This window comes from Lottia gigantea (genome assembly GCF_000327385.1).
Source record: "Lottia gigantea unplaced genomic scaffold LOTGIsca_2, whole genome shotgun sequence".
Lineage (NCBI taxonomy): Eukaryota > Metazoa > Mollusca > Gastropoda > Lottiidae > Lottia > Lottia gigantea.
In genome coordinates this window covers 1,297,051-1,318,755 of record NW_008708400.1, presented here as the reverse complement: position 1 = coordinate 1,318,755, position 21,705 = coordinate 1,297,051, and the positions used below count along the sequence as shown (strand labels likewise).

Sequence of the window (21,705 nt, the reverse complement as noted above, 5' to 3'; positions counted from 1 at the left end):
ATAAATCATTAATCTAGTGATGAAAGATTTGGCCTATATCTAAAAAGAATTGATATAACTCAAGACCAGCAAATAGGTTTTATTGCATTTCTTTTACGAAATCAAATATAATGTCCATCGAGTTTGAAGTCGCGTGTATCCAGTATTTGTTTTTAAAACGAGAACGGTGCAGAACGAACTGGATAATCTAGCCTTATTTATGTGACTAAAGCTTGGACACGTCGTCTGTAATTATTAAGACAAACTGTGGTTAATTAACTGCTGATATTCTGATTGATTGATAAGCTTTTGTGATTTCGATCCATATTCAAAATGGGTAAATATGTTCTGAAACTCATACCTCCTTAATCATTGCATTGAATGTGAAACACGAAAATGGTGTCTTTGATTTGCAAACTCTTGCTAATACCTGCCAAATAATGCCACTTTTAGTATTGAGTTTTAGTAGTGAATTCGTTTTGACCTACTCTTCTTACTCTTGGTTTGTGTTTGAAGAAACAAATGATATAATTGGGAGTTTGAATGCCAATTTTTTGCACCTGGTTGGACTACTAAAGACGTTTATTGCTGTCCAATGAACAATGAAGTCCATTTTTTACTGGACTGATTGAGAAAGAAATTTTGTTCTCTTACTACCTTCAAATATTTGCTTTCTAACCCGTTTCATAAGAGATAAGCAGCTTATACAGTTCGAGATATTTTCTTTCTTGATGATGAGAGCTTAATTTCAGCTATCCATAAACTAAATGAAGTCTCTAAGTTTTAATTTATTATCTGCATATTAGAATGCCATCTAGGATCTACATTATTGTTTAGTTGAAGAAGGTTTGAAAATGTACTATGAATTGGTTAATTGGGCTCTTTTAACTTTTAACTGGAAAAGTAAATAATTAGAGCAAATGTTTGAGATATGATATCTTTAGATATACTTCAGATATGCTTGAGCTTACTATTTCTGTCCAGCTCCAACATTGTTATATTTGGGTTTTATTTTGTAGGAGGATTATTGAGTTATTTCTCTGGATTATTTGGTAGTAAAGAAAGAAGAATATTAATATTAGGTTTAGATGGTGCTGGTAAAACTACTATATTATACAGATTACAAGTTGGTGAAGTTGTCACCACCATACCAAGTAAGTAGGCCTACTCTCAGTCTATAGTGGGCTCAGAATTAAAAACAATTTTTGTCATAAGTTATGGTTGCCTTTGCAGATCTCATATTTTTACTTACTATACAGTTTCCATATACTGTTTGGTACAATATGTCAAGTTATGCCTATTTAGGGCTCGAAATTTATATTGTGATTTCTCAAAAAATGTCAATTTTTTGTGTTGATTAGAAAATAAGCTTATTGAAATTGAATTTTCAGAATGAATGCACAACACATACAAATTTTAAAAAAATTTTCCCTTGTCAGGATAGATGTATTGTTAAAAAGCTTTCATCTAATATATTGATTTTAGCAAATGAAGTAAATTGTTGCAAAAAATACTGGTACACATCATTATACTAATGAAAATTTGTCAATTTTCAGCTATTGGGTTCAATGTTGAAACAGTAACTTATAAAAATCTCAAATTTCAAGTGTGGGATCTTGGAGGTCAAACAAGTATCAGGTAAATATAGATATTATTATCTTCACATTGTATCACTAGGATAATAGGACAGCAATCGCACAAAGCCAATTTCTGTAAAATTATTTTAGGGGTTGTGAAAAGAGTTTCTAGCTAGATGTGTACTGGAATCATACATAGCCTCTTTTTACATCATTCCAATTTGTAACTATTGCAAAAGCTGAACCTATGTGATAGTTGCATCATGAAACGCTTAGTGTTCATTGACTCAAAAGCCTGACTGAAATTTGGATGGGGTAAATTAATTCTATCAGTGTCTCTAATACACATAAAATGTTAAAGGGACAAGTGTGGCATTTGATTTTTGTCATGAAGTACTAGAAATGTACAGAAAATCACATTCCTTCAAAAATACTTAAAACTCAGAATTTTACTCACTATTTCTATATGTTTTTTCTATATACCACAGAGTATCTTAAAATAACGAGTCGACATTTTAACATTCAAATGCGAATAATCCTGGACACACATTGATTTTCGACGGTGAACTGTGAACACTATTACTGATTGGCTTAGCTAATAAAAAAAAGTATCAGTTAAAATATGGCCCATCTGTCCCTTTAAGAAAATCATTTTAAAATTACTTAAGCATTTTGGACCTTAAACTAATTGTGTAAATGATGGTGAAAAAACTAGTGATATTCAAGTCATTGTATTTGTTCATTTCAGACCATATTGGAGATGTTATTATTCTAATACAGATGCTATTATTTATGTTGTTGATAGTATGGATAGAGATAGAATTGGTATTTCTAAACAAGAATTAGTCTCTATGTTAGAGGTACTCAATTCATTATTTGTATTTCTTTCAATTTAGAAACCATTTAGAATCAAGCAAAGACATTTGTATATGTCCAGGGACAATTGTAATTGAAACCATGAACAGTTTACGATAATTATAAGTATAATAAATGTAATATACAAGGTGTATAGGTTTATATCCACAAGATCATACGTGGTATGATTTGATATACTGAATATACATTAAAAGTAGCTTGTGAACATAACAGGGGACAATTTTTTGTCAGAAATGTGAGGAATTATGTGTGGTGGAATTCCACTAGAAATTAGAATTTGATGATTTGACAAATATTGACAGCCTTTGATATAATGAAAAAATTCTTATAACTTTATAAAGTTAGTAATTGTAATCCATAAGAATTTTTTCAATATATCCAACACCTTTACTAAATGCCATTCAAAAAAGCCTTTGATAAAAAAAAATGGGTAATTGAGCATATTTTGTTTTCCCTTTTTGTTTTTTCCCTTTTATTAACCACTTGATAATTTCTATTAATAGGAAGATGAGTTAAAGAAAGCAGTATTAGTTGTATTTGCTAATAAACAAGATATAGAAGGTGCTATGACTGTATCAGAGGTAGCTAATGCATTAGGTCTGTCAGCATTAAAAAATCGTAAATATCAGATCTTTAAAACTTCAGCTATTAAAGGACTGGGACTTGATGAGGCTATGGAATGGTGAGATTTTTTCTTTTCACTTTGTCAGTTTTTTGCTTGATTTCTTAAACAATATATTAATAAAATCCAAGTCATTAATATCAAAACATGAATTTTTGTTAACAGATGAACCTAATCAAATTTGAAATAATATAACACTTAAATGTATTTGATCCTTATACCATTAGACCCAGTTTAAGGAAAGAAGTTTTTGTAAGTTAATTGTTATCTGCTAGGTGAAAAATAATTCTAATGCACTAAGTCAGCTTTCAACAGTTATCACCAACTATAGAATGAAATTCGATTTTTCATTTTTCAGGCTTTCCGACACAGTTCAACAACAGAAATGATGATATCAATTCCGTGACTTCTATAAACTATTTATTTTTCATTCAACAAAAATATTCTGTTGGCGATAACTTATCAATATGGGATCAAGTGCCAGACTGGTTGGTGAAATATTGTGATTTATTTTGCCTTGACATTATTAAAATATTTTTGACTCAGAAGTAACTTCCACAAATATCTACGAAGACATATATCAAGCATTGATCAGCTTTCCCAAATGAAATTTTGATTGTGAACTCTTTGAACACTGAGTCTGAAGAGAATATTATTTCAAAATCGGAATTCCAATTTGTATATATAACTTGAAGTGTTGATTATATAGAGCAGAGGGATTGTAAAGAGGCTTTCTAAATTTGTAATGTGTATCAGGGACACTGATAAAATCAATTTGCTCCAAATTTTAGTCCAGTGGTTACTGCCATTCCAGAAAAAAAAATTGTTTGACATCACTAATTGCAAAATATGCTTTATCACATAAGGCCTTCGCAATTTGTGGCTCAACGATTCGTTTTAGTGAATTTTCAGGAACTTCAGAGATCTGATTAAAAATTGGAATGGTGCAAATTGATGATATCAGTGTCTCCCTTATACAAATTTCTTTTAGAAATCTCTTTACAATCCCTTTACAGATTTTTTGTAAAAAGGGAATCTATCTAGGTTGACTTCAACTTAAGCAAAACAAGTTAATCCCATTAATATAAGATACAAGAAATATAAGTTAGATTGACTTATATGGTAATATAATCAAACCATAGTAAGTTTTTGTCTTGTTTTCATGGATAGGTCATTTTGTTTTTTAAGGTAATACAAGGCTTTTCAACAATTGAATTAACTTTCTTATGCCACTCCTAGACTGGGTTTTTCAACTCAGTACCTTCTGTGAGTTCAGAGAGCTTATAATTGTTTGCTACCTTGAATTCAGATAGGAATTTGTTTTATGAAATGATGATTGTTTTGTAAAATAAGTTATAGATGTACTTCTTAGTTGGTATTTTCTGAGGGCCAATTTCACAAATTCCTTTGAAAAAGTTAAGTTACTGGGACAGTATGCCAAATTTTAAGTATCAAAAACGTAATTATACCTGAAAATATTTCCAAAGTATGCTATTTATATCTATGTATGCACTAATTGATATTGAATTTGTTATATGAATGGTTAATTAAAAATGGAGAGTAATAATTGTTAATTAAAAAGTTTAACGTAGTTTTGATGTTTGGCTTTATAATGTTCTCTATATACATAATCTTTTTGGAAAACCTCTTTACAATGCCTTGTAGTTATTCTGATAGAGGCTGCCTTATTAATAGTTATTCTCTACTGCAAAATGCAACATGGCAGCTTCTAAATATAGAAAATATATATGTGATTTCTGATATTACATACTGTAAATGAAATCAAACTATTGTAGCATGGAAAAATAATATCCAAAAATTTTCTACCTGACAGTATGAAAATTCTACAGCTCATCTGTAAATGGGTATGGATAATCTTGGCAAGATGACTTCAAGATAGGATTATTTGTGAAGTTGTTATCCTTGTAAAATACATTTATTTCTTTCATTTTTTTTCCTTTCTGAAATTATTTGCAATTGAATTTAATAGGTATTTAATTCCTTATATATTTTATATTATTTACTTGCAACAAGTGGTTGGCTTAAAATTCTATAAATGGGGGACTTAGACTTTAAATTTTTTGATTATTTGAATATAATTACAGTAATTTGTATATAAAGTTTCATATTGTTTATATTCAATTCATTTTATTGTTATTTTGTTTTTATGTCATTTGGTTTTGTTTACTTCTTGTTTTTGTGGTCATTTTAATAAAGTAAAATAATATACGAAAAAAGAGTATTTTATTCCATTATTATGACCAACCATACCTCAGTCTCAGAAACAGGAATTTTTTTTAGCTGAGCCTATCAGTGTTCACAAAAGCTCCCCTTGTCCATTATTATCTGCAGTTTAAAGTTTCCTTTAGACACTAATATACAGAAAAGACATCTATAGATATAGGAAAATATATTCCTAGTTTGATATATTTCTTGAAGGAATTATGTTATTTTCATACACTTCTTGTACTTTTGAAGATCTCAAAAATGGTGTATCTAACACAAGGTATCTCATCTTTACATTTAACCCTCATCTCTTTTCTATTTGTGCTGCAATGGCTCGTTCACCTGAAGGTAAACAGAATTTGGTTATCCTATTGTCCTGGCAAAATTTTCTCCTTGTGTCCTTCATGGCCTTATTTCCAGTCATTTTATTGCTCAATCAATAAAATATAAACTAATGCTCAAAAGAAAGTACCCACTATGTTTGACCAATTGTTAGGAGAAAACAAAAGCAGATTGAAATGAACAACTATGTAATTCCAATAGAATATTCATTTCTACAACAAATTTACACAAATTTGAGTAACAGACAGCCGTGTTTACTGTTCGACCGGCACACAAAGACAAGGGGGGTCGGGTTTACTTTTACAGAAATTCAGAAGGCAAATTGTCTTTAAAAAATAATCAATATTTATTTATCAATTAATTAATTAATAGCAAGTGTGACTCCCATTAGCAGCAATGCAGGCGACAACACGTCGACGCATTGATGATGTAAGACGTTGGATGACGTTAGGCGTTATTCCTTGCCATTCCTCTACGAGACATTGTTCCAGCTGTTGAGCAGTGACAGGTTGCGTCGGTCGATTTCGGATTTGCCGATCGAGGTAATCCCATAGGTGTTCAATCGGATTCATGTCGGGAGAACAAGCTGGCCACGGTAAAACAACGACGTTGGCGTTTTGAAGAAAGTCATTTGTCAATCTTGCTGTATGTGGCCTTGCATTATCGTGTTGAAAGACAATGCCACGGGGTTGTTGCCGGATAAATGGTAGAACAACTGGTCGCAAAATCTCGTCTCTGTACCTTTGAGCATTAAGGTTGCCACGAATAGTCACAAGTGGTGTTTTCCTATCATCGCAGATCCCTCCCCACACCATCACACTAACGCCTCCAAACGCTCTGACTTTCTGACCACAATTTGGTCTTAAACGCTCACCTATACGTCTGTAAACACGAGCACGACCATCATTTTTGTAAAGACAAAACCTACTCTCGTCCGTGAACATCACACGTTGCCAATCACGAATCTGCCATCGCCGAACTCTCCTGGACCATGTCAATCGACGACGTCGGTGTTGAAGTGTCATGTGCACTCCTCGGTAGGGGCGACGTGCTCGGATACCACGTTCCCTCAGTCGCCGGTACACTGTGTGTCGACTGATACGATGCCCCAATGCCGCCGATGCCGTTGCTGTTGCAGTAACGAAACGATTCCTCAGATAAATTGTCCTGATGTGGCGGTCCTCACCTGGCGTTGTGACACGTGGTCGACCACTCCTAGGCCTGTCTGATGTAATGCCTGTTTGCCTCAAACGCTGCATCAATTTTGTTACAGTTTTTCTGGAGCACCCGAAGGTTCTTGCGATCAAGGTGATGTTTGCTCCATGTTGCGCCATTCCCACAGCTCTTTCTCGTTCAATCCGGCTCAAACGTGGCATACTTTTTGTGTTTTTCTTTATCCTCTGTTGCTAACTTGTCCAGTAAACTGATTTATACCCTCATCATGCACGTGCATTTCGTGCAACATCAGAATTTGTCGCTTTTTATTTTTAGCGTCGTTTGCGTAATTCGTTCACTTTTTTCATCATTTTTTCATGTGAAATTTTGTGTTGACCGTGTGTGAGATGTATTACAGTGGTTTAATCACTTTATTTTAATTTTTGTTAATCGTACTGTAAATTATATAGGTGGGTACTTTCTTTTGAGCATTAGTTTATTTGAGATTGATTATGTAAACCATTCAGATAAGTGTATTTCTTGAAATGTGGATTTTCCAGTCAAAATTTCCTTATTGTGTACTACATGGCATTGCAAGTTGTTATTAGCTCAATCAAAGGTCTTAAAGTATGTTAAACTCGATTTCATTTCATTTCCTTTTCTCTGTCACATCCCAGAAGACACTGCGACAGAGATAATTCTTCCTTCTCAATGTTTGTTTGGGGAATAGTTTTGTAGCTGGTCTCGCTTGAAGTTGGTCTGGATTTAATGATATTATTTTGGAATTACCTCCCTTGAACTCCCATAGGACTTCAAGTTTTTCTCCTTTCAGTACTTTTCTAATTTAAACTGCACTACGACCAGTCCCGAAATTCATTCCTGTGTCTTGAAAGTGTGATTCACTTACGGTAGATCTCCCAGTATCTTGATGAAGTGATAACTGTTATGTCTTAATGTTTTAATGGAATGTTCTAAGATCAGTGGGGTACAGAGGGGCATTTTTTTCTGTCAATTAACATCTTATTTGGCTGGTAGCTTGGTTGCCAGACCAAAAGCCGTAAAGAAACGTTTATCCTGACCCATAATTTAACAAATTTCCATAAATTTTAACGGCTTTACAGAAAATGATTTGCAGTGTAACCTACTATTTCTTTTTATTTTAGTTTTCTTGGATATATTTTCTATCAAAAAATTGTAAACTTCTGGTCATAAGATATTTATTCTTAGAGCGAAGGCGTTTGTGTCTGAGTCTTTGAATTATGGTTAGGCTTTTTTATTCCATATTTATACTTTTTCTCTAATCCCCCTTTTTTGAATCCCATGCACCAGTATTCCATCCACCTCTCGTATACCACGGTTCACGTGAAGACATATTCTTTCTTCTGAATGAAACAATTTGTATCAATTTGTCCCACCTCAACCACCCTATCTTTACTGGCCTTGGGTACAAAATGTCATAGAAAATCTCATATTCATAGTATTATTCTATGGGACAGATGCACCATTTGTTTTGTCAATCTGACTTAGCGTCAGAAACGGGATTTTTTATTAACTAAGCCAATCAGTAGGCCCTAATAATGTTAATAGCTCATTATCGAAATTTGAGCCTTCAAACCCATAATGTGTCCAAAATTGTCAATTTAAGATACTCAGTGATATACATCTTGTACTATATAACAGCAACATAATCCGTTTCATGTACATGTTGTTGTGTAGTAACTATTTGTACATCGAAAGTTTGTATTGATAAAGTGCATAGTTTGAACAAGTCAATTGTTTCAGCATTCCTGTCAGGGATTGCATCAGCTGGTGTCCCATGCTTCGATCCTGCTGGCAGAGGATCAACTTCTTTTTCCAATCTTTACTGCTGTTGGGTTCTCAGGAGACAGCGATGCGGATGAACATAGTATGGACAGTCGACTAGAATCCCAATTGCTGAGCTAAAGCTGATCCGGATTTATGTTGGAAACCTAGGCGTTTTTAGACTAATTGCAGGGACCTTGATTTATGACAACGATTTGTACCATTCCAATTTTTGGTCAGACCTCTGTGCCACGGGTAGGTGGATCGTGTCCATAACTGCTCAGGGCCAGATAGTTTCCGGCGCACAGAGAATAATTTATAAAAAAAACAAGGATTGGTGTTTCGAATTCTTTTATTGTATCTTGTGCAGAGATCGCATTATTTTCTTCACTTTCATTGCACATATAATTTTTTAATTCAAGCAATTAACAGCACAATAACAGCATGGACTTTTTCAAATTTTAAAACAAAAATGTAAACCGTTCAAACCCCTCCTTTTTCTTAAATAAGATCACGCTTTTTGCCCGATGCTGAGAACAACTGGATCAATCATTATATTTAAGAGACCAGCGCGATAAATTACAGTTGCTGCTAGTTGCCATCCGTTGCTTATGATCTAGTTTCTTGCAAGAATCGTATCTATTCGTTTATGCAACGGTTGCAATGTTCAAGCACCCAGTAAAGTGCCCCCCCCCCCCCCCCCCCCTTTATAAGAGTTGTTTGCATCAATCTGAAATTCTATGTCTTTCGTGGTTATAATCTTCAATGCAAAGAAATCTGTCATAGTTTCAATTTTTCTACAAATTCACATTCTTTTGGATTCCAATAGTAAGATTTTCATTACGAGCATAAAACAATTTACTAATTGGAAAACCACTGGAACACTTTATATAACAATTTCAATAAATTCAGAGGGGTTTCAGTTAAAAGAAATAGCATATTCGAATATATTGAACAACACTAACGTGTGACTATAGTCCGAAACTTGCTGACTTACCAACCTCTGGTATTAACGATTTAAGCTGGTATTAGTCTTCAAGTTTCGGACTCATTTGCCATGTATCATTTCAATTATTTCAATAGAATTTTAGAAAAGGTGTATGAGATAACAGAACAGAAAAGGTGTATGAGATAGCAGAACAGAAAAGGTGTATAATAGGCCTAGTGTATAAGATAACTGAATTGGCATACTTATATAAGAAGAAAACTGAAACAGGATAATTCGGATATACATTGAACAGCACTAAGGTGTGACTATAATCCGAAATCTGTGTCAGCATTAGCCCATATGCTAATTTTCACACGTCTTGTGTAATCTTCAGCAGACATTGAGGGAAGTGGAAAAGTTTTACATCAAAGTATGCCAGGTATTGATGTAGGGTAAACAGTGTCCTGGTTGTCCAGTCCTGTTGAATATTAAGAGATATTGGCAAAAGTAATTTGATTGTTCGAATCAATCTGGAATGCTATTTTTTGATCTTGTAATGTTGTTCTGTAACATCCATTTGGTATTGTTTTAACTTGAACGGTTTTGATAGTAATTTTGATATGTTAGAAGTAGTTTGGAATGCTATTTTTGGTCTTGTGAAGAAACTGCTATTTGTCCATTATGCTGCTAACTTTGAATCTCGCAGGTTGGTGGTTTGTAAACGTTTTTGCAGATTTCGTAGACTTCTTCTTTTTCGTTTACCTGAAATTATAAATATAGTTCATCTGATTATCTCAAGTTTTTAAACAATAGAAAAAGAAATTAAGTTTATTGGGACTGAAGATAACAACGTCACGATACAGCACGTATTTTGTCAAGTTGGTGATGAATACCACTTTTCGATTTCCATTTATAATTGAACTTTTTGTAGCACACAAGGTCTTGAATGTATTCACCCCTCGCTTCATTTGAAAACATGGTGAACGAAAGATCCACGGAAGCAACTGGGTAGGCACCAATTAAAGGGACAGATGTGCCATTTTTTACCAGTCGTACTTAAGTCTCAGAAACGGGGATTTTTTTGAGCTAAGCCAATCAGTAGTAGTGTTCACTGCTCACCGTCGAAATGTGAGCCTTCAAATTCATATGTGTCCATAATTATCCGCGAAATAGAAATAGGATACGATTTTCCTTGTTTGAGATATTTTTGAAGGAATTGTGCGATTTTCGTACAGTTCTAGAATATCTGAAGACTCAGATCAATCCACCATAATCTGTCCCTTAAAGCTGCGTTATTACTTTCATTGTCTTCCGTCTATACGTCAGCTGGAAGACCTATCTCGAACCCATTCTAAGGCTACAATTTTTTCATTGATAATGTTTGTGTCAAAACGATGATCGAATCAATTTTGGTGATTGTTGATCATTATAGAGAGCTGGTATTACAGGCTTTTATTTGGAATTAAGAGCCATGTGGGCGTTTTCACGCTTTGAATGGCAATCTATCTCTGATAGCAGAACCTACTTAAATGTCAAAGTAGTACTAAAAACTTGTATCACGGATTCAGATCATTCAAGGAACTACGATAACTCTTCACCCTTTAAATCAAAATAACCATAACAAATTTCTCTTTATCTCTAAAAGAGGAAACAAGAAGTACCGTGTTTTGTAGTAAGTGGAGGGGGGGAGGGGGAGGGGGAGGGGGCGAGGTGGTACGATGGAGTATCATGGTGTGAGGAGGGATCAGCACAGGACTCAATTGGTTATCGTTAATGGCAACTTGAAATCCCAGCGTAAAATCGATGACATTCTTCGTCTGACAATCTGACCAGTTCTCTAACATGGTGTCATTTATCCGCACGACAACGCCAGAACCCTTACAGACCGAATCATAACCAACTTCCTTGGCTACGTCACTCGTAATGTCGTGTTCTCCAGCGACAAGGCCCTTCAGTCAATCAACAAGAACTCATTCAGCGGGAATGGCGATCTATCCGCCATAACCGGAAGCTCTACGTTTGCATTCGAACCATTGAAAACAAAACCCCATTTTAAGTGCTGATTTCGTTGACTTATCAATGTGTTTAAAAAACATTTCATCCAATCATTTATCATGTTGTTATTTTTTTTATTAATGGTGTTTTCAAACCTTGGTAAAGTGTCTTGCGGCCTTCGGTTTATTAATGTCACTTTGCTCTTTTGAGTGACTTGAAACCTACTCACTGGCACTGACAAGAAAATACAAATGAGGGGTTTATCTAACAAAAAGCTAATATTATATAAATATATCACAAAACTTTAAAATACCAGTCTGATGGCTGATGTCTCATATTCTGAAGCCAAACAGCGACTCTCTGCTTATCATTTTGTTGAAAAATGAAGAATTGTATAAGAGAATAACCACCCGAGGCCGGGTAGAGCACTGGTAACATTGAGATAGCGACAGAAAATGATTATTTATTTTTTAATCATTGCCTCAGAATATGGCAGTAAATCCGATTAATAATGACGTAATGGTTTTTCATGGCTTCTCTTTTTCCCATTTTACCTTTGAGTATTTGTAGTTAAGAAATAGGTTGGAGAGATTCAACTTAAAGGTGCTGTCCAGGATAGAAAACGTGTCAGCTGACATTTCAATCCCTTTATGCTGCCTGTGTCATTTAGCCTGTTAGCTTCCGTCTGATCATCTTCACAAATGTTAATCTTTTGAACTTGAAAGCAATAGTCAATATTCTTGTATTATAATAATCAATAACCATAAGCCATAATCTGATTTGCTGGCTCATATTCCAATCAAATCCTTGCACCCCGCGTTACAATAATAGTGGCTATTGCAGTCAAGGCTTGAAATTGTGACGTCTGACATTATGCAGTTTATAATGGCTACAAAAGTGGGGACCAATCCCATAATTCTAAATGATCCGGAATACCGGAACTTAATCGAAACCAATATCAGGGATCCAGATATACCTGATAGTGATATATCAAAGCCTAGATTCCTGGTCGGCGAAAAGGTAACGCCCGAAACTACTTTACTTCCTACAAATAAATTGTAATCAGGGAACAGTCCAGACATAAGTCTAGTAGTGTTATAAAATGCTATCTCCACGATTCCATCAAATCAAATATAGACTAAGCCCAAAGCAATTTTTAGAAAATGGAATAATTTTGTTTCCAATCGGTTTTAACATTTCATCTTACTAATGACCAGAATGGAGAGCTTTGGGAGAGTGTTTCTATATATAGAATCTATATTTGGTCAGTGTGTTGAGCACTTGTGACAATCTTTCAAATTGGGCACAATGATGAACGGTTAGTGTAAAACATAACAAAATGATGAACGCTTAGTGTAAAACACAAGACATTGATGAACAGTTAGTACAAAACACAACACAATGATGAACGGTTCGTATAAAAAAACAAGACATTGATCGCCCCCATTCCACACAATCAATACCAGCATCCTAACCAAACCAAACCAAACCAAACCAAACCAACTAACCACCTGGCCTCATCTGAGGGTTGGGTTATTGGTGTAATACCAAGCCAATAGTGACTAGCATGATCTGATAACCCGTGGCATAAATTCTCGGACATACAAGTCTTATTTAATTTTTATTGGCTGATATTACCACCGCAATGAGATTAACCAATCAGTTCTCAATATTGTATTTTAACGATCATTTTCAAGTTCAGATACCACCAATTCCCTTTTTTTTCGTTCAATGTAAAAAATATCTAAAAATGATCTAATTAAGTCTTTTTGTCAGCTCTCGTTATACTATAATGTGTGTGAAAAAATATAACGAATCACAGAAGCCTTAAAAAAAATTAAAAAGAATTCATTTAAAAATCGAAAATTGGAATGAAGTGATACAAGATTTTCTAATAATTACATTTAATGATCTCCCTAGCACATTATTTGATCCTAATAAACCATAATTCATTTTCGTCAAAATCCCATATGGATATTAATGATTAGAATGGCCTACTTTTAATCACCGTATTTGGATACTGAGAATGGGCAACGCCGTGCAGAGCAAAATATTTCAGGAATAGTGTCGGAGACCAGACCAGACCAAACCAGACGTTATTCAGTAACGGCTCCAAAGTGGGAGGTGGCCAGGGGACCATCGTCTCGAAACAATTGAAACAATACTTGAAATGGCACTTATTTCAAAAATATAAGCTTCTTATGCGCAAAGAAACTAAAGGAATGGGCTGGGATCTGGTTGTATCATTTGTGCCTGATTGTGAGAGGAAAGGAATTATTAACAAAGCAAGCGACCGCTTACAACATCTGGGAAATGTTACCAATTTTAGGGAAACATCGATCATGTTGTCTCCAGCTACTATAAACTACTAATCTACTTTTTAACGAAAATTGGATCTTGTCGCCAACCTGGGCAGTCTGAATATTATGAAATCATCCAAATGGTTGCAATTGTTAGTAGTTTTTAATTTTTATATGAGCGATTCGCCTACGCCAGCTGCGATTGATCTGACACCATTCTGTGAATCCTTAGTCGAACATAAACACACTTGCATATTAACAATTTTTTAGGAAAAACGCGATGTCTCTTAATCGAATCATCTTTTAAAAAGGACATTTAAATTCTATTCTCTTAGATGAGTCTATGTGAAAGGTTCAAAGGATGGTTCTCTCTTTTCAGTATAAAACGATTTCACAGTCTTTAAATCACGACATTGATGGAATGATCATTTTGAAGGCGTTAGATGCTATATTTTATTAAAGTGTTGAAAATCATTTTGATTGATTACCAATGATCGGAATCTGTCTACTGGAATAACGACCTCACAATAACTTGATGAACAAAGCTACAAGCCTCGAACATCAATCATATATTCCCGAGGGAAATTCGAACTGGAAAAAGACACGATCATAAAGTTCTCAAGAATTTTTATTAATATGGTTCTATATGAAAATATATGAAATACGTGTATTTGATAGAGACCCTCTGGAATTCTTCTTGTGACATTATAATTCTCTGTAATAGACTCGTTTAAAAGGTTCTAAATAGCCGTAATGAATCTTTGTCCCACACAGTACTGGGTCAATGTTTCTCAATTTCAGATTTAATTCAGTCCAGACAATTACTGAGACTGATCACTAGCTGCCTTTCTCACGTTGTTTTCAATAGCTCATTTGAAGTCAATATCTTAGTCCGATTGTAACCTTTATCTGCTTTTACCCCAAAACTCTGATGAGTTGACTCGTTATATCTTAAAACATTAATCCTTGTGGCGTATGTCTTTAACAATCCAGGATATAATAACTCTTGGAAGCGAAGATTTGAGAACAATTGAGTACCCTAACAGCTCAATATTTAATTTGCAAGAAAATTTAAATTAAAAGGGACTCATGTCGGCCTTGCGACTGGAAAAATCTGGTAGAATGGTCGACTGAAATATTGTATTTGCGAGTTTTTTTCTTTCAAAAATCTTTTCAGAGCGTTGGAATCAGCGATCATTCAGTTGTTCGCTTTTATTTGTAATAAAGGGATTGCAATTTTCAATTAGATGTCCGAATTAGAATTCCCCTAAAACCAAGTGTTTGATGACGTCACTAATCACTAAAGGCCTCGCGATAAGTGACGTCATCAAATTTTGCGGAATTGCAGGAACAACAGACGTCTTACTGTGAATTGGAATGGTGAAAATTGATGCTATCAGTGTCCCCTATACACATACAGAATTTAGAGGACCCTTTAATTATGTTCACGTCGGTCATCGGCTGTGATGTAGGCTATCAGATTCTTTATATCGCTTGTCGACCTGAGTTCACCTTTAGAAATGTCACGATATATGGCCTTTAGTTCTGCTAAGTAAGGTATAATCTGATTTCAGTATATATACTATAAACTATTTACTATTTACTATTTGACCTATCATAGTATGGTTAAGATCATTAGATTACACGCAAAAAATGAGCTTTATTGTCATATATTAGACATCAGTATAATCTTTCCTGTCAAATATACTTTATACAGTACATGAATTTTCTTCATGATAAAAGGAAGCCTTTTAGATGAATTACTATGACCTTATTTCTTCTGCTTTGTTTTTCCTACATAAACCTTTTGTCTGTGGGTACTCAAATTGGTTATGGGGCTCTTCATTACTGTATCTTCACAATGGTCATGGCATTACGTCTTCATCGTATACCTTGACTGCAATGCCCAGCTTTCGTATTTCACGGTCAGCGATTTGATTGGGTTATACGTCAACGAATACAGCATACAGCAATACGCCTATAGATGTATAGACGACAATTTGGACTCTGGAACTTAACATTCCGAGAAAAATCTACATAAACCTCATAAACTGACGATTAATTATATTAAATTATTTTTTTGCATGTTTTAGACGATTATCGTATCCTTACTACTTACTTATGTATCATTTATCAAATGTACCTTTCAACAACAAAACAATCAAAACACGCCTTTACTACATTTCATAAAAAGAATTGCTTTCATACTTGTGTTAAATGGCTTTTTACATGCGACCTTCATACGTAGGCTTATATAACGTTTCCATACATCAATGACATTTCTCTTTATAAGTCGTATAAAACAGAATGATATACAAATAAAACGATATTATTGATGTCAATTTTTTTTCTGTCGTCAAAACACAGACGTTAATAATAATCGAAGACTGATAACCAACTTTCTAGAACTCTCTACGCTTTAACGATGGCAACGAGGTTTTAAATGGATTGTAATGGGGTTTTCTAACAATTGTATGCGTATAAGGGGAACGGATAGTATCGATTTGTAATAGCACTTATACTATGCGCTATCTGACGCCACTATCGCAAAGATCCATTATATTATAGCATCTTTTACTATAAAGACGTCATAAAACGATTTCATTTGGTGGATTTGCACGAGCCGCAGACGTCTGAGTGAAAATTTGAATGGTGCGAATAGTGATATCTTTGTTCCGATACACATGTAAAGTAGAAAACCTTTTTGCAGCCACTTTAACATAAGTATTTTGTTTCAATTAAACGGCGGAATAACGTTGCACAGTTGAAGCTCTCGTGAACCTAACCAAAAACAGTTTTTTTTTAAATCAACTGTTTTATTAACTTATGTGGAAACTATATAAATGAAGTCACAACACGTTTTGTGAAGCCTTCAGAATGATCTTAACATTTCAAGGGTTACGTGGCAATTTTAATAGCAATAGTTGTTGAAACGAAAAAAATAGTCTGCTTATTGAACTAAGTGATAACACACTAAAGCACGAAGGTCGTGTCAACTGAAGGGCACATGACGTGACACAATAAAGTGCAAAGCCAGCAAATAGTACCATTAGGCCATATGACACTTTTTTTTTTTAACTAATTTCAAATCTGAACAGAAGAAAGATACCGAGCATTTCCAGACAGTTTATTCCAAATGAAGACTGTAGATTAGGGAGAATCTCTTCCTCGAAATCAATTAAAAAAAAACGAATCCATTGTTGATATTGGATTATTACACATTATGCTAACATTTAAATATGCTCTGTCAATGATTGTTTAAAATTACCATTCATGATAATCATCATCATCATCATCATCATCATCATCATCATCATCATCATCATCAACACTAACTTGATATCAACCCACTGTTGACACCGAAATCGTAACATATACACGGAAAATAAGTCATGACAAACGCATGCAAGACGTGCATAGCATGAAAACAGAACCAAAGGTCGGGGTACAGATCTGGAAAATTTGTGTCAAATAATCAGAAATTGTGTCGTATCAAACTGAAGAACATAATCATGTCTGAAACTTGTGAGACACAGGTTGTGTCAAGCGGACAAATTAATATATCAAACTGAAGGATATATGTTATGTCAAACTTGAGAATATAAGTTGTGTCAAACCGAAATACAAATATGTCAAACTGAAGGATAATTGTAATGTCAAACTTGAAGATATACGTTGTGTCAAATCGAAAAACAAATATGTGAATCTGAAGGATATATGTTATGTCAAACTTGAGGATAAAAGTTTTGTCAAACTGTAGGATATAAAAGAAACTGAAAGATAAATGTATCCAATTGACCGTGACACAATAATGTTAACCTAATAAAAGACAAATTTGACGAACAAAAATGTGACCAATCAAAGAGAATTATGTCAAACTGAAAATGAAATTAAATGGAGTTTTACCTCCTTAGACTTTTCTGCAACATGTGGGCTACGTCAAACTCTGTGTCAAAATGAATGATCATATTATGACCAACTCAAACACAAATTGGAATAACACAAATAGCATGACCTGCCATAGAAAAATCATTAAAAACCGTTAGCAATTGAAGGGTCATCGTGACCTACAATATTGTGACAAATTGCGACAACCAAGATATCAAGATAAATCAACGGAAGTCATGTCAAAATGAAAAAGCACAAAAGTCATGCTAAAGAAAAAGACTGAGAGTAAAAAATGGTTTTAGTTAAGAAAGAAACTTCAAGGTAAACTACGCCCATCGGAACACAAACCTTAAATTTTAATGTCTCTACAATGAGCCCATGCTACACTATAACGATTGCTTTTTCCCATGTTGCTGTCCCTCTTCGATTATTGATTTTTTGTACGGGGTTTGTGTGTTTAATTTGACCATGAAAGAGAATCTAAAATGCAAGAAGGTATAGAGACCTGTTCAATATTAATGTATTATCATCAGTAATTGATTACATTAAAAGAGTCTAAAGATCAAAGAGACATGCAACCGTAAATTATTGTATATCCCTTAAAAACAAACCACGGACATGTAAGTAAATTAAGCTCCGGTTTGATAATTATTAATGACACAGGGTTTTTTTTTCGTTCTTAGTTAGCAATTTAATACTAGAACTGTGAACAGCTCTGGACGTGGCACAAGACCTGATCCAATGTTTTTTTTTAACTTTTAGGAAAGTTAAATTGGCTTGGGATATATGAAAGGGAAAAAATGTTGCTATCGGTATCCACTGATGTGAATCGTTTTACGCAAACGTAGATATTCTACCTGTCCATGAGGGAATGACAAGCACAACCCATTTGTTTTGCTTGGATTGGACAATATATGAGACCCTGTGTGCTACAGACTGAAAAGATCCATCGAGAGTTAAAATCGTTAAAAAGTATTGGCATGATTTCTTTATAACACACTGTTTGGTGCTGTCTGTTTTCATTCGTCCAATAAGAGATGTTATACTCCATTCCATTTCTGTCACCCCGACCCCTAGCAATTAACCAATAACATGTAAAGACAAATCAAACAGTCTATTCTGCTCTCGGTTCCAAAAGGTTTCATCGCTACAAATCCAAGAAGATAAAGTAATGAATTCCTTTTTTGCTTCATGGAAATTTGACAAGTATCAAATGAACTATAAATTCGAATGTAACTGTCCGAGAAGTAGTTACACATCGACCAGAAATCTAATGCAAAGGAACATTGACTTACCTGGAGAACAGGCTATATCACCGGCACAATCATCTATTAAACTCATTAACGTCCTCATTAATTCTTGTCGACCTGCTTTAGCTCCTAAATGTGTGTACATACAGGGGAAACCAGAACATCCTCTTTTAGGAAATAAACCAAAATTAAACCTAGAATGTGGTCTGAAATAGAAAAAAAAGTAAGAGCTTCAGTTCCATCTGTGGGTTCATCTGCTCCACTACAAAGACATTTTCATGGTAGTTATTTTGATGGACAAAAAGGCACCTACAGAAAGTTGTTGCACTGAGCTCCCAATCACAATATATTGATTCTGACTGCCTCGTACTCACAAAGATTTTAACAACTTGTTTTGAATAAATTTTGAGGTAATGACATCATATACATAGTCTGGATACCGTTTTGAATCCCTTTAATCTATCATCTTATACATCTTATAAGTATACACAACATCCTACATGTAACTCAGAATAAAAACGCCAAGAGGAAAATAATGCGGGGATGCTAAGTAGGGTAAATTTCATAATATTTTTGACGTCAAACTTTTTAAAAAATTTCTAAAGCTTTTGAAGAGGCAGTTCTTAATTTAAACATATATCAAATAGATATATTCTCCAGAGAATTCAATCAACTATAGCTAACACAGTATGCAGATATTCGAGAACAATGTTATTTTACGTGTGGCACAAATTGGTAAAAGTACATAGATCATTCCTACATGAAACGGTTAATTCATTAATTGATTGTATTTTAAAAGTGCTTATATATTATGCCTTTGGTGTTTGGACTGGACGACTGCCATATTAGCAAGCATTGTAGTTCGCCAAATTAACAAAAGCTCACTTCCGGCTACACATATTGACAAATAGACTTCATCCGTGACGTAACTTGGTAAGATATTCAAAAGTATGTTTTGAAAATAAGCTAGCATCAAGAATAATGGGTCCGCAATATCCATTTACTTGAAACTACGGGAAGGCAGGTGCGTGTTGGTGTAGGTGTGTGTGTTTTGGATTATTTTCATGTGGGTTAAGCTGATATTCTATGTTGACAACCATTCTCGTACAATATTCCTTTGTCCAATGTACACAACATTATCATGCAAGACACGTGGACCCCTTTAAGCTACAGTATCTAAATGTTTGATTTATATATTTATATTTCCATGTAATTTGTCTCTTAAAGCTAGTGTGTGGTCTTCGTCGAGACTGGTCCAAACAATCCTTCTCATAGCTTCAAGCTAATACATGTGTAAACAAAATGTACGACTTGGTTTACATAACGCTTCCGACTTCGAAATGAATCATATTTCATGTCACAGTGGACAAAGATGGACGAGACAACCAGCGTGGATGGGTTGGCAAGTGGGACTACCTTCTCAGCGTACAATGCGGAATAGTCATTCGGGCACACATATTGTGCGGACCCGCACTCTTAATGAATTATCTACCGTATCTTGGCCCTATCCCCAACTGTACACCCAATCGAGCACCAGACACCATGCTATTTTCACCGTAAACAGACGAACAAGAACCAAAGACTGCATTATCAATTTATTATAATTAAGATCCTAAAATATCTAAAACTAAAATAGCTGCCAAAAAGATATATCATCCATATTGTCATACTGTAAATGATAAATAACGTTTCAACAATTTTCTTTAATCTGATGATGGCAAATAAATTTGATTTTCGTGATGCTGGATATTTTTCAAAAGATCTGGATTACATTTGTGCATATTGGTAATTCTATATTCTAACATTCCCTGCATGAGTGATTATTTTTAAGCATTTGTTGATTTGCTAGCTCTCTCTTTCAATTCGCCTTTTTAGGTGGAGGAGATTATCGTTTGCAACCTGTAGTGCAATAACCTCAGTATGTCGTCCCATCCATGTTAGCTCCTCTGAACTGAAAATCCAAAATTTTGACCAAGCCGTAATTGACCCCGAGCCCTAGGTACCAAGTGCCAAATTGAGTTACTCCGATCCCTCGATCCCATTAAATGGCCCGTAAGTTTTCTTTATGAAACACCTGTTTACCACGGTCATACAATGCACATTGTTACATTCGACTGCCTCAAGAAGGGATGTTATGCATTGGGCATCAGTAGTTGACATTATATTTGACACAAGTAGATAATGGCCAAACAGTCGACCAACCATGGAATTCGCATTACAAGCATTTGATGTCATCATTCTCTTCCTGGAGACAAAGCAAATATTAACTATCAATCTTTCAACAAATTGTATTGTTTTAGTCCTAATTAACGTGCTACTAGCATATTGACAAAGCTTTTCATCTCGATTATTACAGCTACATTAAGCTTATTATTTTAATATTAAACCAACAAAAAATAAACACAATATTTGTACACTATTGCCCTTTAGTTGTTTGATTTGTATAGTTGACGAAGATACTTTCGATCTTTGTTCTAGGTCATTTAGTTTTATCAAAGGTGATCATTTTCATTCATTAATTCATAACCACACAAATATAAAATAATCATTATAGGCATGGTTAGAATGCATCCCTTGACAGGGAGTCAGCCAATAGATGCTACAACAATGTCAACACATGCTCCTGCTAGAGAAACTACATTGTTTTTATGTCTTGATAGTCCTAATCTTGTCAATGTCATTGGGGCTGATATGGAAAAAGTGTCTAGTCGGATGAGACAATAAACCGAGGCCCCGTGTGCTGCAGGCTGCACGTTAAAGATGC

The 21,705-nt window shown here is 34.5% G+C and overlaps 2 protein-coding genes across 2 annotated transcripts; one reads left to right on the top strand and one right to left on the bottom strand.

Annotated features, from left to right (window-relative positions):
* Positions 1 to 204: 204 nt before the first annotated feature.
* On the top strand, positions 205 to 3,695 carry LOTGIDRAFT_228225 (hypothetical protein). Its single transcript, XM_009053193.1, has 6 exons — positions 205 to 316; positions 999 to 1,133; positions 1,536 to 1,617; positions 2,305 to 2,416; positions 2,936 to 3,114; positions 3,413 to 3,695. The coding sequence occupies exons 1-6, from the start codon at positions 313 to 315 to the stop codon at positions 3,441 to 3,443; spliced, it is 543 nt and encodes a 180-aa protein (XP_009051441.1). The 5' UTR covers positions 205 to 312; the 3' UTR covers positions 3,444 to 3,695.
* Positions 3,696 to 10,187: 6,492 nt separating this feature from the next.
* LOTGIDRAFT_152669 (hypothetical protein) lies at positions 10,188 to 20,398 on the bottom strand (the record flags this gene model as incomplete). Its single annotated transcript, XM_009053192.1, has 4 exons — positions 10,188 to 10,270; positions 12,480 to 12,548; positions 18,987 to 19,147; positions 20,358 to 20,398. 4 exons carry the CDS (start codon positions 20,396 to 20,398, stop codon positions 10,188 to 10,190), a joined length of 354 nt encoding a protein of 117 aa, XP_009051440.1.
* Positions 20,399 to 21,705: the final 1,307 nt, after the last annotated feature.

Excerpts from the sequence above, each read along its gene's own strand:
- LOTGIDRAFT_228225 (XM_009053193.1), top strand. Across the intron at positions 1,618-2,304 it reads GGAGGTCAAACAAGTATCAG|ACCATATTGGAGATGTTATT; the intron begins GTAAATATAGAT and ends TGTTCATTTCAG. Across the intron at positions 3,115-3,412 it reads CTTGATGAGGCTATGGAATG|GCTTTCCGACACAGTTCAAC; the intron begins GTGAGATTTTTT and ends TTCATTTTTCAG.